The sequence below is a fragment of the Sapajus apella genome, unplaced genomic scaffold, assembly GCF_009761245.1.
Source record: "Sapajus apella isolate SASKATOON/1434 unplaced genomic scaffold, GSC_monkey_1.0 scaffold14, whole genome shotgun sequence".
NCBI lineage: Eukaryota > Metazoa > Chordata > Mammalia > Primates > Cebidae > Sapajus > Sapajus apella.
The window spans coordinates 19,104,393-19,122,656 of NW_022436954.1; the positions used below are offsets into that span (position 1 = coordinate 19,104,393).

Here is an 18,264-nt window from a genome sequence, read left to right on the forward strand (position 1 = left end):
CTATTAGAGCATAAGAAAAAATTTTAAATCTATGAAATATTTATCAATACTTGTAAAGGAGATATATATATACATATATATATATATACATGTATATATATACATATATATATATACATGTATATATACACGTATATATATACATGTATATATATATACGTATATATATACATATATATATGTATATATATATATATACACATGTGTATATATATATATATATATACACGTGTATATATATATATATATATACACACACACACACACACACACACATCATATAAATTCTACCAGAAAGACAAATCTTTCTTCCAGATAGAAAGATCTAATGTAAGTTTCCCAAATGCATGGATCCTTCTCTGTCTTTTTCATTCAAAGTAGCAAGAACTTTGCCTGGAACAAAGCAGGCATTCAATAAATACCTACTGAACAAATAAATGTCTAAAACAATTAAAAGTGCAATTGTGATAATAATCAAACTACAAATAGAATTATTTGAGGAAACTTGACAAAGATATCAATCTTCCCCTTGAAAAATACACACAAAGATCATTTCTCACCTACGAGATGAGCAAAAATTCAAGTATCCAGCATTACTGACGGCATGGAGAACTAGAACACCCAAATGTTATTTGCGAAACTATACGTTAATATGGTCTTTTAAAAGGGTGATTTGTTAATATCTACCAACATTTAAAATGTGTATTTTCTTTTTTTTTTTCCTTAATATATATTTTATTGCATTTTAGGTTTTGGGGTACACGTGAGGAACATGCAAGATTGGTATAGGTACACACATGGCAATGTGGTTTGTTGCCTTCCACCCCATCACCTATATCTGGCATTTCTCCCCATGTTGTCCCTTCCCAACTCCCTACCCCCGCCATCCCTCCTCTAGTTCCCCCTGACAGACCCCAGTGTGTATTTTCTTTAAGCAATTTCTTAGCTTGAATTAATTCTGTAGAAATATTCACATATTTATGTGTAAACATGTGAAAGTATACCCCTTGTATTACCGTTAGAAAGTAGGGGGAAAAAGGAAAGCAGTCTAAATACCCATCAATAATAGACCTATTACATATGATATACCCAAACAACTGAATACTAATAAAGCCATCCTAAAAAACTGAAGTAGACCTATATAGAATAAAACAAAGAGAAGTCTACGATCTAGTGCTAAAATTAAAAAGGCAGAAAAATATGTATAGGATAATCCTATATATGTTGAAAACTACAAAATTATGCTTATATCTGAATGGCAACATTCTGAGATGTTACCTTTGGTAATGGAGTCAAGGAGGAGAGAGACAGAAGGAAACTTCACCTCAAGCAAAACAAAAAGATGTTTGCTGTTGTTTTTACCATACACACATGTTGACTTCCTCTCAGGCACTCCCTCTTCAGGAAGTATCCCTGCGAGGAGAGATGCTTGTCCCGTATGCACCCAGCACTCAGTATACCACTCCACTACAGAACCTCTACGTTCACAGCATTACCTACCAGCTTCCCAAATTAGTGGAGAGCTTCTTTGAGGGCAAGAACTGTCTTCTTTTTTCTGTATTCTCAGCACCTCTCAGAATGCCTAAAATCCAGTCACCATTTCCAAAAGGTTGGATGCAAGAAGGAAGAGAGCGCGGCAGAAAAGGAAAGAGAAAAGGATGGTCCTATGTGAAGATTAACCAGGTGGCCATATACAGCACTATTTAGAAAAGATAGAATCGGGGCCTGGCGCAGTGGTTCATGCCTATAATTCCAGCACTTTGGGAGGCCCTGATCATCTGAGGTCAGGAGTTCGAGATCAGCCTGGCCAACATGGTGAAACCCCATCTCTACTAAAAATAAAAAATTTGCTGGATGTGATGGCAGGCACCTGCAATCCCAGCTACTCAGGAGGCTGAGGCAGTAGAATCACTTGAAGCCAGGAGGTGGAGGTTGCAATGAGCCAAGATGGAGCCACTGCACTCCAGCCTGGGCGCCAAGAGCAACGCTCTGTCTCAAAGAAAGAAGAAAAAAGAAAAGGTGGAATCAGGAGACAAGGAGGGCTGGTCAGAAAGGAAGAGATGATTAGAACAAAGAATGGAGAAGAGTCTAGTGCTCTCGCAGGAACGCCTGGAGGTCTATGAGCTGGACAGCCAGGCACACTTCAGAGCAGCTAGGAAGTAGTAATTTCCAGCTCCAGAACCTCAGGAATTTTCAGTGAGAAAGAAGGTGTGCCTAGAAGCCACTGCCACAATCTCTACAATGACACACGTGCCTTGTGATTCCTTCACACAAGGAAGAAGGCCTAAGAGCAGCTTCTGACTGCTCCATCTCTTTGCTGGAAATAGCGAGGGACCTCTGCCACAATCTTGTGCAAATGACTCTAGCAATCCATAACACATCTAGATCACTTCTGCTTATTATTTTCCTTACAGGGTGTTGGAAATATTAATTGAAGTAACACATGTAAAGCACTTAGCACAGTCCCTGGCAGAGAGTAAGCACTCAAAATACAAGCTATTATTAAGTTGCTTACAGAACCTTTTCAAGAGCTCTAAGCATTACAATTGTAAAAGTCATCAGGATGTCTCTGATTTCTAACAAGACCCATGCCTCCTCATTTATCTCTGCAATAAATAAACAGACGGTCTTTCTAAGCACATTTAAAACACGCTGGAAGCTGCTGCTTCTGTATTTTTTTACTTTTGTCAGTGTTTCAACATTACCCTGCCCTTATCAGGCTCCAAGTATAAAAAGTACACTCTCATCTTAGAGAGCTAGAATTTAAATAAACTTTACAATTGCAGTACATTTTCCTTTCACCCACCCTGGCAGCTGGACTATGCCTCATGTGGCTAGCACTGGAATTCACTTACCACAGCAGGAGGGTCATTCCATTCTTCATAGGAGATGGCAGCATATGGATAGATCCGGTCATTGATAATCTGCAGGGTGGCCAGGGCAATGGCTTTTATTGACTGGAAGTACGCTTCCCAGAACCACCGGGCCTAGAAAGAAAACAATGCTGTTTTAAGTGAGCAAGCAAGTGAGACAGAGTGGGAAAACGAGATGCTCTATCACAGTCAACTCTGGGTTTAGCTAATTCCTTTATTCCCAAAGTTGTGGGGGTGGGGGTGCCTAGGGCAAATGCTCCCTGCGGTACAAGCCAGCTCCTGCCAGAAGTTTGCATTTATCAAATGCAGTCAAAATAAAATGTTAGCAAGTGAAATGCACATTGGATTCAATTAAGATAGAAGATAAATTATGTGATGATGAGACTATCCATGTGTTATAGCAGAGAAGTTTATAGTATTTAGTCTTATATAACATACACACAGTAAAGTGCACAAATCTTGTATACAGCTAAATGAATTTTTACATATGCACATACTCTTACAATTAGTAGCCAGATAAAGATATAGAACATTCCAGCATTCCAAAAGATTCTCTCATGCTATTTCCCAGTCAGTAGCTCACCCCCCCTAAGAGTAACCATTATGCTGATTACCACTGCGGTACCTGCTCTTGAATTTCATATTAATGGGCTCAAACAGCATTTACTCTTTTGTGTCTGACTTGTTTGGCTCAACACTTGTAATATCTAAGTCAGTTTACAGTATCAAGGATATGCTGGCCTTATAAAAGGAGGTAGAAATTATTCTTTCTTTTTCTGTTCTTTGAGAACTTTTATGCAAGATCAGCGTTGTTTCTTCTCTGAAAGGTTTTAGAGGAATTCCTCAAAGAAGTTGTCTGGGCAAGGGTGTGGGTGGGTGGGTGGATGAGTGAGTGAGTGTTTGTGTGTGTGTGTGTGTGTGTGTGTGTGTGTATGTGTGTGTGTGTGTGTGTGTGTGTGAAGGTTCTAAATTATGGGTTCATTTTCTTTTACAGACATAGGCTTATGCATGTTTTCCAGTGTGTGTGTCAGTTTTATAAGTAGTGTTTTTCAAGGGATATGTTCATTCCATCTAAATTGTTAAATTTATTGAAATAAAGCTATGCATTCACCTCCATTTAATACCTGTAGAATCTATTGTAATACATATCTTTTCATTCCTGATACGTTAATTTGTGTTTTCTCTTTGTACTTGTTCAGTCTTAGTAGAGCTTTATCAATTTTGTTCATCTTTATTTAAAAATTAACTTTTGGTTCTACTGATTTTCCACATCATACTTTTTTCTATTTTGCTAGTTTTTGTTCTTATTTGTCTATTTCTTTCTATTTTGGAGAAGTTTAATTAATTTTGCTTTAACTTCCTAAAATTAAAGTTTAGATCATTGATTTCAACTTTTCTTCATTTCAATATATGCATTTAAATTTTTAAATTTCTTTCTATGTGCTATTTTAATGCTCCCCACACATTTACATATAATTTTCATTTGGGCAAAAAAGTTCTAATTTCCTTTGTATATTGTTTAATTTCCAAATATTTTTATTTTTTCTATTTATCTTTCTGTTACTGATTTCTACTTTGATTGCACTTTGCACTGTGGTCAGAGAACGCATGTGATTTCAATACTTTGCAATTTATTTAAACTGATGGCCCAGCACATTGTTTATTTTATAAATGATCTATGTACACTTAAAAAATGTATATTCTGCAGTTGATGGGTATAATTTTGTTTAAGTATTCTATATCCTTATTGGTTTTTGTCTGTCTGTGTGTATGTGTGGCTATGGATTGTTTGAGGTGTGTGTGTATATTTATATACACATATATGTATATATTTCAAGTTTATAAATATGTATTTCAAATTTTTACCCTGAAAGCTTGTTGCAAGCTTGTTTGTTACAAAAAGCATATACAGGTGGAGCATCCTAAATCCAAAAACCTTCAAATCTAAAGTGCTCCAAAATCCAAAACTTTTTGAGTGCTGACATGATGCTCAAAGGAAATGTTCATTGGAACACTTCAGATTCTCTAAAATCTAAAAAAAACCTGAAATACTTCTGGTCCCAAGCATTTTGGATGAGGGGTAACCAATCTGTTACTGGGTTTTAATACATTATCTCATCCAAAAATATTTGGTTCCTAATTACAAATACAGTCCATTTACACTTAATTTACATTCTTTCTCACCTTTAGAATTGACTAAAAATTTTTATTATTTTCCCACATTTTCCTTCTTCATTTGGTTGTTATTTAGTCTTTTGTTATTGAGTAGCTTTCTCAGCAACTAAAGTAGGCATCATTGCTTTGTTACATTACATCTCAAAGCAACAATTTTATAATTTACCAGCTCTCTCCTATCTCTGTGCTATTATTGTCATTTTTCATCTACATATTTTAAATCCTACAAGACATCATTATTTTTTTAAGTAAATTTTCACCATATATCTACCCTTTCTTTTCTTGATGCATATCTGAGCTTCCATCACAAATCATCTTCCTGCTAATTGAATAATTTATTTTGTTATTTATTTCACTGCAGAATTAGCGGATGACTCTCTGTTTTTATTTGTTTGAAAGCTTCTTTTTACCCAAATAATTTTTGAAGGATGCTTTTGACAGGTAGAGCATTCTAGGTTAGCAATTATTTTCTTTCAGAACATGCAAGATATACTTCTATTACATTCTGGCTTCATCCAATTTTTCACTGATAAATTCAGCTGTCAATCTTATTGGTGCAGCTTTGAAGATAATATGCTTTTTATTTCTGACTGCATTTAAGCTTTCTCTGTCTTTGGCTTACAGTAGTTCAACTATGGCATGCCTAGGTATGGCCTTTTGTATTTATCTCACTGAGGATTGCGGAACTTCTTCAATTTATGATTTGATACTTTCCATTGATTTTAGAAAACTCTCAGCCAATATTTCTTTAAATATTACTTCTGTCATACTCTCCTCTTCTGAGACTCCAAATATACATATATGTGAAATATATTTCACAATGTTTTCAATATATTTCATGTATCTCTTATTTTCTTTTCAATATTTTTTCTCTCTGTGCTTCAATCTGGGTGTTTTCTACTAACTTTTCTTCTGATTCAATAATCTTCTATCCCTTTTTCTTTGGTGTTTAAACTGCTATTAAACCCATATATTAAATTTTTAATTTCATTCCTGTATATTTCAGTTCCAGAATTTCCATTTGACCTGGTAAAACATAGATTTCATATCTTTGTTGAAAGTCTCCTGTTCTTCTGCTTTCTTGAACATAGTCAGTTCTTGACTGATAAACTCGAATATCTGAATCACCTGTGTGTATCTTTCTACTCTCTTTTTTCTCTTCATTTTGGTCATTTGGTCTCAATTTTAGAATGCTTCTTAATTTTTTATTGGATGGCAGACATTCTGTTTAAAAACTGTAGTGGTTCCGGATGATTCAGATGATTTCCCTCCTAAGAGTGTAACGTATTCTTCCGGCAGGGGTAAGAATATAGTCCGGCCACTTGAATCCTGTCAGAAGTCAGTTTTAAGTTGTGTCAGGGCTAGCTTATTTCAGCTTTCCCTTATGCTCGAAGTGTGGTCCTTCTGAGGCCTCCAATTAAAGCCTGGGGTATTTGTATTTGCCAGGGCCTCTCTACCTTGCCAACCTCTCACCAGCACTGTATATGGCTACTGAAATATTTGCACTGTTCACTACATTCCCAACTGCTGCTTTCTACAAGGATTCTCGGAGTCTTGCTCTGATCACGTGTATCTTAGGAGTTGGCAAACACCCCAAGGGAAGATTACAAGCACATTTTTCACTTTCTTCCTGGCGGTTTTCTTTCTCCTGGGATTTTGTGTTTCAGATCCCAAATACTTTAATAGCCCCTAACTCCAACCTCTAAGCCCTGTAGGACTGCTGCTTTCTGCTGGGACGGGACCCCATACTCTTGGATAGAGAATTGGCAAGTACCCTCAGGGAAAATGCCAGAGTGACTATGTAGCTCAATTCCAAGTGCTTTCTTCCTCTCAGGAATGGTATTCCCTCAGATACTATGTTAGTGGTTCTACAATGCCTATAAACAGTTGTTTTAAATAAGCTTCCATAATTTTTTTCTTCTTTTGGCAGGAAGGTTGCTCCAATATCAGCTACTCTTTCCTGGCCCAATGCAGTCTTTTGAAAGAAGGCAGTTTCTTATCCAAGCAGAGGTTAAACTCAGTTCTTAACAAAAGCAGGATGCTAGTCTACATGACCTCTCTAGCTTCATTCAGATCTATGATTCCACTCAAAACCAGAGGATATTAGGATTTATGCAAGGGAATGAACATGCGAAAATTTAGCATGGGGAAATTGGAAGGATAACCCAAAAGGGAGAAGAAAAAAGACACTTTCTGGTCTAGATGTGCTAACTTTGCTTATTTCCTGGGTAAGTGTTCTATCCATGAGTTAAAAGCCTAGGGTAACTTGAGTTATGTGACGACTATCATCTCCACTAACTAAGAAGAAGGCAAAGAATGCACAAGGACAATCTCTCCTACTCAAAGAAAAGCTGAAATACAGATTTAGCTTTCAAGGGTATCTGACTTTCTCAAATTGTCCAATAGTCAGTCTTCTGGGTACACAGCTGGCTGCCTCCCTGCTACTGCTTCTTAGATATGCCCTATTCACTCCAATCTCAATCCTGCTTAAATTCATGTTATTGCTTTCTCTCCTATCATCCAGCCAAAATATTTACATTTTATGAGACCTGAAAGAACCCATCTTCCCTATGAAACCTTTACTGGTCAGTTCTATTATCACCAATCTCCCTTTACTATGAAATTCCTGAGCCCTTACAACCTTTACCATACAGGCTAGTTGCTATATACTGTTCTATACTTGTTTTTCTGCTGTTTCAGAGGATTACTTTTTTCTCTCCAGCTAGGATGTGAGTTCCTTGGACATAGATATTGGCATTTAAAAAATCAGCATCCTTGCAAGTGTTAGTGTTTACCTGCTGCAAAGCACTTTTATATTCATGATTTCACCTGCTCTTCATAGCCAGCTTGTCACTTACTTGATACAGTTTCATTTGATAAGTGAGGAAACTATGATACAAAGATATTAAGAAGCAGAATTGCGATTCAAATCCATGATTCCTAACTCTAAATTCAGACCTTTTTTTTTTTTTTTTTTTTTACCACATTCTAGAGTATTAAGAGCACCAGCACAGAGCAAGTTTTAGAAATGGTCCTTTTTCAAGAAACTGAAAGGTGTAAAAGTGAACAGAGCATGAAGCCAAACATAAATACACATACATCCTGAATATTTACCTCCTTATCTACCCAAATGGGCCTATCATCATCTATTCTTTTAAGTCATATTCAAATTAAACCACATTCCAACTTAAGCATTCCAAAGCTTCATGCTCACATATAATCACAGTGGAGACAGCGGCTTTTGGGATTTATAGAAAACTATTGGTAAGAAATCCACCCAGGACACCAGCCAAAGGCACAAACGTACAACTGAACTTCTAATTTAAGATGTCTCAAATCATCTCACCCTGTCTACCAAATTGCAATTCACTCAGAAAGGAAGCAAGTTTTGCCAATAATCATAGCTCAAGTGTCTCAGCCTGGGGATAAGTGAACTTCTCAGGCTTAATTGTTTCTGCAGGACCTCTGTAATACCTTGCAATGTTTAGAAGGTATTATAATTTATAGCCCCTCCAGGACTCAGTATAGCCTGCTTGTCCACAGAGAGGAAGGAGTTTTCAGCTATGTTGGCAATATACGAAAGCACCACTATTCTCATCCAGAGAGCAAATGCAAATAAGTGCTTATTAGGGTTTTTTCTCCCCTAAAACATGGCCCACATTTATAGCTATCTGAAAAGTGTGAATGAGGGATTCTTCAGCAACTATGCAAATCCCCAGTCACTCTAAACTGTGGAAGGTACACAGTTGAAGAGTTAAGTACCTTACAGGTGAATAGGTCATACCAATATAACCTTGAACAAAAGCATTTAAACTTTCGTGGTTAATCAGATTCCACTGTGTGTGTGTGTTGTTTTTTTTTTTTTTAACATAAAACATGCAGATTTTACAACATAAGAACTACAAAATTCCTATGATACTTTCAAACATGAGAATTATAAAGCTCCTCTAGGGTAGGGACTGGGCCAGCTTAAAACTAACATGGGCAAAATGGAACTTCAAATTGAAATTGCTATTTCAGAAACAAACAAGCCCATTCAAAAGTGGGCAAAGGATATGAACAGATACTTTACAAAAGAAGACATACATGAGGCCAACAAACATATGAAAAAATGCTCATCATCACTGGTCATCAGAGAAATGCAAATCAAAACTACATTGAGATACCATCTCACACCAGTTAGAATGGCAATCATTAAAAAATCTGGGGACAACAGATGCTGGAGAGGATATGGAGAAATGGGAACACTTTTACACTGTTGGTGGGAGTGTAAATTAGTTCAACCATTGTGGAAGACAGTGTGGCGATTCCTCAAGGACCTAGAAATAGAAATTCCATTTGACCCAGCAATCCCATTACTGGGTATATATCCAAAGGATTACAAATCATTCTACTATAAGGACACGTGCACACGAATGTTCACTGCAGCACTGTTTACAATAGCAAAGACCTGGAACCAACCCAAATGCCCATCGATGATAGACTGGACAGGGAAAATGTGGCACATATACACCATGGAATATTATGCAGCCATCAAAAACGATGAGTTTGTGTCCTTTGTAGGGACATGGATGAACCTGGAAACCATCATTCTCAGCAAACTGACAGAAGAGCAGAAGATCAAACACCACATGTTCTCACTCATAGGTGGGTGTTGAACAATGAGAACACATGGACACAGGGAGGGGGGCACTACACACTGGGGTCAGTTGGGGGGAAATAGGGGAGGGACGGGGGGAGGGGAGTTGGGGAGAGATAGCAAGGGGAGAGAGGCCAGTTGTAGGTGATGGGGAGGAAGGCAGCAAATCACACTGCCATGTGTGTACCTATGCAACAATCTTGCATGCTCTTCACATGTACCCCAAAACCTAAAATGCAATAAAATAAATGGAAAAAAAAAAAAAGGAAATTGCTATTTCAGTTTATACATCAATTAATGTGATTAGTTTCTTAATTTTCAGTAATGCAAAGGCAATAGGATTAGCTATAATAAGTGTTTAAGGGAAGCCAGTGTGGCATAGTGGAAAGAACAACAGTTATAGAGCATCTTGAGCAATTTTAAGATACTTAACCTCTCTGTGTTTTGAATCTGTAAGCTGGAGATCACACCACCTATCTCATGAAGATTCAATGAGAGGTTTACGAAGTACCTCAGTGCTAGTGCAGAATAGGCAGTTGGGAAATGTTAGCTCTCTCTCCAACACTTATGTCCATCCTGTCCCCTTAGAATCTTTGTCGCTTACATTAGAATATATTCAACAGTTGGCAGCACTGTTTGGGGGTGAGAATGGTGAAGGGGAAGAGGAAAGACAGAATAGGATCTCAATGTCACGACTCCATTCATCTCAGTTCCTGATGACAGGGAAGAAATCCAACCCCCAGAGAGAAGAGTCGGAAATAATAAAAATACATCAAGTGGGAGTATAATAGCATTTTATATCAAAAAGTACATCAGTCAATAACGTGTCCCTTCTAGATCAATCATGAAGTTTCTGAGAAAGAAGACAGTCCTTTTCCAGAAACTCCATGAGTGGGAATATGTCTGATATGGCTCACCACTGAACTCCTAGCACCTAACACAGCATCCATTAAAGGGCAGGCAGTTCAACACTGGTGAAGAAAAAAATCCATCTAACAACAGTCTCCCACAGGCACAAGGTAGGACAGGTACCACTGGCATTCTACAAAACTTTTCCAAATATTCAAGGTATCAATCCATGAGGTTTAAGGGGAAAATGATTATTTAATGATGGAATCACATCTTGTATACCAAATTTTAAAAAGTGAAAGGTTAGGGGAGTGGATCTGAGGGAGAATAAGGAAAAACTGTGCCTGGTTGAAACAGCAAACCAGAGTAGGGCTAAGAATGTCTTTTACGTTACGCTTTTATAGACTGTGAGAGAGATAAACAAAGTTTAAAACTGTACCATGTCAGTTTGCCACCTCAAAGTGGTCAGGAGGTCTGTCCAATAGCACAAAGATTATATAAAAATCCTACCTAGCCCAAGAGTATCTGCATCCAATGATGGCTGGCTCTAATGAATCAGTCAACTTCAGACTGCCCTTTCAATCAGAACCTCCTAAATGTGGCCTACGTCAATAGGCTTAAATTTGGTACATTAAAGGATTTTTCTAATGTAACTCACAAAACAATAACCCAGCCAGCTATTCTTCTGTCCCAATTTCCAAGTGCTAATGCCATCCAAACATCTGGCAGTGACATGTAACTACGGATTGGTACTTGCCTAAATACTGCTGCATTTCCCCTCTCCTCACCCACTGGTTGGTCAAAACATAAAGGATCCCCTTCTGCTTAGGATGGAGAAAGCCACAAAAGAACATGGAATCTACCAAAATAATGAGGAAAAGCCTACAGACATCATAACTTTCCTTAGGCCCACGAGAGAGCTGTGTTCGTAAGGTAGTCAAGGGAATTAAATTTCAAAAGATGGCAAGCCTCTCCAAGGACAGGTGAGACACACAAATTATTTCAGCTTTGGAAGAGCACAGGAGGAGGTGGCCTTCATAAAAGTAGCCAAAGAAAACAGTTACAATTTTAATAATTCTCAAAACGAGCATGAGCCATCAGGAGAGTTTGGAAGCTCTTGACACAAGGGGATCCAAATTTACTCTCAAGTTCTCTTCTGCTGGATGTTTCTGAGGAAGATGTGGATAAAACTCTGCCCACTTACTGCAGTTTTTGTCATCCAAAACAAAAGCCTCCAGAGTTAGGGGAGAGGTGGAAACCTTAGTACCCCAGGATCCACTATTTCTAGAAGTAGGAATCCTTCCAGCCCTGAGTACACCACCACTGCCAGAGAAGGTGAAGCAAAAGCCCTCTGTTCCCAAAGGAGGGCGAAAAACTCCCCTGACTCCACCAGCAGCTATGCAAAAAGTCTGCTGCTGTGGGAGAGACAGGATACCCTCCCACCACTAATCACTGGCAAAGGTATAGTGCCTTGGCAGGAAGAGTAGAAGCAAAAGCCATCTGCTCCGGAAAGACAAGGGGGAACACCAACTCAGGTCAGGATCCTTCACTGACACAAGACAGAGGTCCACTACCATTCAGAGAAGGGCAGGAAATTCTCCAGTCCAAGACCCTCCAAGAGGAAGGGCAGATTAGGCTGCCACCAGAGGAAAGAGCGGGAACACGGAGAAAGACTCACTCCCAAGGCCCCAGCAAAAGGGCCCAAGACAGAGGCTGGATTAGGGGAATGGAAAATCCCACTGCCCCCACCATGAGCTTAGCACCAAGTACAAGCAACAGCAGTCTACACCAAGGGAGGAACAAGAGAAGAAAGGTGGCAGGTTGGGTTTACTGAGAGCAGAGGGCCAGGCAGGAACTCTGAGAAGTACTCCAGGAGGCTGGGCCCCCACGCTAAGTACAAGGTAGTGGCCACCAAGCCCTGGGAGCACTTGCAGTCTGTGGCACACTGACGGTCACCCCAGCCATGAATCAGCTCAAACCTACCCCCCATTACTGAGTAGACTAAGTCAGCCTCCCACACTAAGGACCTGACAGAAGAAAAGGTGTGCTCATTTCTGAACATGATATTTAAGTTGGTCTCTTCTGTTTTTCTATACAGAAAGCCTATCTCTCAATAAAAAATTTCCAGAAACAAAAAAGAAGGGGGAACACCACTGACATAAAATAAAGCTGTCAACAGAGACTAACTCAAAGATGGCCAAGATGATGGAACTATTAGACAAGGACTTTAACTATAATTCATATGTTCAAGAATCTAGTGGAAAAGGTAGACAACTTGCAGGAACATATGGGAATTTTTGGTAGAGAGAGATGCATAATATAAAAAACAGTCAAATAAAAATGCTGGAAGTGAAAAAACAATATTATAGATGAAGAATTCTTTTGACAGGCTTAGCACACTACACAGAGCCAAGAAAAGAAACAGAGAACTTGAAGACAGAACAATAGAAATTATCCAAACTGAAGCACAAGGAATAAAAAGAGAGGAAAAACCCCAAAACATGGTACTCTAGACCTGTAGGACAATATCAAATACTCTAATATACCTATAACTATAGTCCCAGAAGAGGAGAGAGAGGGAAGCAGAGAACAGGGCAGCAGATGTATTCAAAGGAACAAGAGCTAAGAATTTTCCAAAATTAATGAGAAAACAACAAAACACAGATCTCAAAACCTCAGAGAACTAAGACAGATTAAATAAAGCACTCACTTGCTCCCTCAAGAAGTTTAAGAAACAGCTGCACTGTTAAAAACGCAAATCTTCTCCTTCTTAGCAAATGAGGAGATTCAAGAGATCTGACCTATAGGAAACTTTCTCTTAACACAATAACATTGACAGAACCATTTATTTCAGGTGAAGAGCTGGAAACTATTTCCATGAATCATGGATTTATTTTTCAAAGCTGTGCCTGAGGATAAGCCTAAAAACTTCCAAAGAGATTCTAAGCCTTTCCAAATACTTATGCCAAAGGCTAATTCATTTGTTTGCTTTAACAAAATAGAAGCAGTGAGTATTCCTAACTTTCCAAAGCCCTGTGTCCAACAGACTCTTCCATGCTCACTGGTCCTTTTGACAGCACAAGAGCAGGGAGTCCGGTGCCCTTACTGGACAACCTCACAATAGTCTGAAGGTCCCAGAGATAGGCTCTAATAATCTTCATCTGACAGGTCAAAAAGCTCAATAATGAGGCCAAACTATAACCCAAGCATCTTTATTTTTAGTTTAGAATTACTGTAAGCAAGATTTCTTTGTTTCTTCTTTTACGTACTCCATATTCAAAAATATAAGAGTTACCTGACAACTTACTTAAAATTAGGGGGGAAAAACTATCAGCAAAACCCCTGAAAGGCACTTCTTGTGAACAGGAGGTTTCTGTAGACATTTACTATGCCCATGTTACCAGTTTCTCCCGAAGGGCAGAGGAAGTTCCCAAACATCTGATATACCTTTAACTCAGAAATTCAACAAACAGCAATTAACAGAACTTACTTTCTTAACATAAAAAGGGATTTTGAAGCAAAAAGGTTAATATACCTGGATTTATCCACATACTATCCATTTTCCTTACTTGAAATATTTTGTTAGTTTAGTTACATGTAAAACACCTTGCTGCATAAAACATGAGACTACTTTTTTTCACTTCGTTATTCATGAAGCTGTTTTATTTGCCTTCTCCACATGCGATTCCTGGAAACCCTTTTCTATTAATCCACTACATTTTCCCTGCCCCACCATCTTCACCTCTGTTGTATAAAGACAGTACTTTAGGAACCCACAGATATGGCATTTGCTGAAAGTTTACACAAAGCCACAGCCAATGGTTCACCTAACAGCAGCAGAATTCATTTCATAAATTTTTGGTAGGTGTAAATATTTTTCTATTTCTTTGCCATGCAAAGTAGTAACTGCTTTCTCAAGCAATTCTCCTACCTTAGCCTCCCGAGTATCTGGGATTACAGGCATCTGCCACAATGCCCAGCTAATTTTTCTATTTTTAGTAGAGAGGGGGTTTCACCGTGTTGGCCAGGCTGGTCTCAAATTCCTGACCTCAGGTGATCTGCCAGCCTCGGCCTCCCAAAGTACTGGGATTACTGGTATGAGCCACCATGCCAGGCTGGTAATTGCTTTTTTAGCTTTGTATTTTGAAATACTCTTAGACTTAGTGAACAGTTGCAATAGTAGTTCAGAGAGCTCTCAAATATCTGGAATGCCCCTCATCCAGCTTCTCCTCATGTTAACACCTTACATCACCATAGTACAATTATCAAAACCAAGAGGTTAACATCAGTAACAACTCTGTTAACCAAATGACACACTCTTTTTTTCTTCTCCAGATCCCAGTTTTCTCCTACTGTCCTTTTTCTGTTCCAGGATCTAATTCAGGATACCACACTGCATTTACTTGCCATATCAGCTCAATCTCCTCTAATCAGTGACAGTTTCTCAGTCTTTCCGTGTCTTTCATGACCTTGACAGAGCTGAACAGTACTGGTCAGGACTTTCATAGAATGTCCCTCAATTTGGGTTTATTTGATGTTTTTTACTTATTAGATTGAGGTTATAGATTTTGGAGAATACTACAGAGATGATGTGCCCTTCTCTTTACATCCCATCGGGGGACACATGCTACCAATATGACCTATTACAAGTAATGTTAACCTTGCTCGCATAGTTAAGGTTTTTCCACTGTTAAATTACTACTGTTCTCATCCCATAGTCTATGCTCCTTAGAAGCAAGTCACTATGCTCAGTCCACACTGAAAGGAAGAGTAATGAAGCTTTACCTCCTGGAGGAAGAAATATCAAAGAATTTAGCATACTATTTTTAATGTACTTTGAAAGGATTAAAAACTATGAAATTGTATTCACTGAATATTACATTTTTTTTAAGAGCCAGGGTCTTGCTCTGTTGCCCAGACTGGAGTAAAGTGGCTATTCCCAGGCACGATCATTGCACACTACAGCCTCGAACTCCCAGGTGTAGGTGAACCTCCTGCCTTAGCCTCCTGAGCAGCTGTGATTACAGGTGCGTGCCATTGATCCTGGCTTACAATTGTTTTAACATATATAAAGTACGGCATTCTGTCAAAATCTTTAAACTTACAGAGATTTGTGGCTCGAGAAAAATATTTAAATGTTTTCTTTCCTTAGTAATAAGTTCACTGCAATAAAAAAATCTGACATTTGCCTTAAATGTTAAGTTGAAGCCTGATAACATATCTCATCTATTTAAGAGAAAAGTATATAGCCACTTTTTATTTTTAAAATCTTAGAGATGAAATCTACTGAGACTTCAGATATTTCTGAAATTCCAACTGTTTCTAGTCCCACACTTTAATTTTATCCTGCTATATACACCAAATTACCATACAAAAATAAAGTAAGCATCCAACTTAATATGGAAAATGAAACAAATCCAATAAAATCAGTAAAAGTAATGAATGAATAAGAAAACAGTAAAAGAAAAGAAATGTGAAAAATAATCCAAGAGCTTTCCGTAGATTGACTGTGAAGGAAACCCTAAAGAATCAGCTAAAAATTATCGGAACTAATAAGCAAGTTTATTAAATTAGCTAGCTACAAAATAACTTGTTAAGTAAATAACTACAACAAAAACTCAGACCCTTATATCCCAGCAATACCCATGAAATTTTACATACACACAGTCAGTAGCAGAGCTCTTCCCATTACCCCAGCTTCTCACAGTCCAGATTATTCTTCGTCCAAAATCCATTACCTCCTTCATCTTTACTCAAAGACATTCAAGATCCTTCAAAATCTGTTGCACTTAACATATCTAAACTTCTCGCCCACTATTTTCACCATGCTTCTGCTAGTCTAGGCAAGTCACTTCTTCCACTGGCCCCCACACACATAATCATCACTTTGTTCATGGTGTTCCCTTCTTCTGGAATGCCATCTTCATAGTCTTCTATCTACTAAAATCCTATCTGGGGGTTTCTGGTTTCCAGTCTGGCACTTAATAAGTTTAGAAGTCACCACTCTTTACAAACACAAGTAAAAGGCTGACAGGAAAAAAATCAACAGCTTTTCTCCAATCTATCAGGCAATGAGGTCATGTGGCAAACAGCTGCCTTGAAAACCAAAGAGACAGGCAGGTGAATAGAGAGAATCACAACTTACTGGAGCAGAAATCTCTCTAGGAACCAGTGCCAGGGAAGGAAAACCTTAACTGCAATTGACAAATTGCTAGAGGCTCAGTGTGGACAAGTCTGAGAGTTAAAAAACTCCAGGGAAATCCGGTCAGGGAGGGAGATGGGGATGTCCCCACACTTTGAGAGTTTTACTTCCAGAAGTTCTTCAACCAGGTTTTCACAGAGAATACTAGAGAACAACCCGTTGGTGCTTCTGGAAAGGGGACGGGAGAGTAACCATTCTGAAATACACCAGAGCATTTTGTTCTTAACAAGGTTTGCCCTCAGGAGAAACTATTTCACAAGAGCCTAACCTGTTAGGGTTTTATCAGAGCCTGTCCTATCAGGGGAAAGGAAATAGCCAACTCCAGCTGGCTCTAGCCTTTCACATAAAAGAGGGGAAATACTCAACTCCCGTCAGTCCCCTGTAGCCATCCTGTCCCACCTAAGCAAGGCTGAAGAAAAACTGAGAAGTATTTGTGAAGTTCACAGTCCAGGCCTTCCCCCACACAATACCACCATACCATTAAAGGCCTATTTCCCAGAGTTCCTTTTACCCAGTACATCATGTCCAGACTTCAACAAAAAATTACAAGGCATGCTAAAAAGGAAAAACACAGTTTGAAGTGACCGAGCAAGCATCAAAACCAGAATGAGATATGGCAGAGATGTTGAAATTACCAGAAGAGAAATTTAAAACAATTGGCCAGGCGTGGTGGCTCACGCCTGTAATCCAGCATTTCGGGAGGCCAAGGCAGGTAGATCACAAAGTCAAGAGTTCAAGACCAGCCTGGCCAACATGGTAAAACCCCATATCTACTAAAAATACAAAAAATTAGCCAGGCGTAGTGGCACATACCTATAATTCCAGCTACTCAGGAGGCTGAGGCCAAGAGCTACTTGAACCTGGGAGGCAGAGGTTACAGTGAGCCAAGATCGTACCACTGCACTCTAGCCTGGGCAACAAAGCAAGACTGCGTCTCAAAAAGAAAAAATTTAAAACAATTATGATTAATATGTTAGAGGTTCTAATGCAAAAAGCAGACAACATGCAAGAACAGATGAATAATGAAAGTAGAGGGATGAAAATTCTAAGAATAAAAAAGAAATGAACACACCATAATGAAAATGAAGGTGGGCTCATTATTAAACTGGATACAACTGAGGAAAGAATCTCTGAACTTAAGGATATTACAACAGTAACTTCCAAACCTGAAAAGCAAAGAAAAAAAAAAACTAAAAAAACAAACAAACAGAATCTCCAACAACTGCAGAACAACTACAAAAGGTATAAATACATGTAATGAAAATACCAGAAGCAGAAGAAACAGAGAAAGAAACAGAAGCAATGTCTGACGCAATAATGATTGAGAATTTTACCAAATTAATATGAAGGTACCAAACTACAGATCCAAGAAGCTCAGAGAACAAGCAGAATAAATGAAAAAACAAAACAAAAGGAAAAAAAAACCTAAAAACTTAACCCCAGAAAACCAAAACTCCACACCTAGCATATCGTATTTAAACTTCAGAAAATCAAACATAAAGAAAAAAAAAATCTCTAAAGAAGCC

The 18,264-nt window shown here is 38.4% G+C and overlaps 1 protein-coding gene across 2 annotated transcripts in view; it reads right to left on the minus strand.

Annotated features, from left to right (window-relative positions):
• EXT2 (exostosin glycosyltransferase 2) overlaps positions 1 to 18,264 on the minus strand; it is a 162,109-nt gene that overhangs the window by 75,750 nt on the left and 68,095 nt on the right. For both annotated transcript variants that reach the window (XM_032283534.1, XM_032283535.1), the window contains one exon: positions 2,856 to 2,987. In XM_032283534.1, coding sequence (XP_032139425.1) covers positions 2,856 to 2,987 — 132 coding nt within the window. The remainder of the gene's footprint in view (positions 1 to 2,855; positions 2,988 to 18,264) is intronic.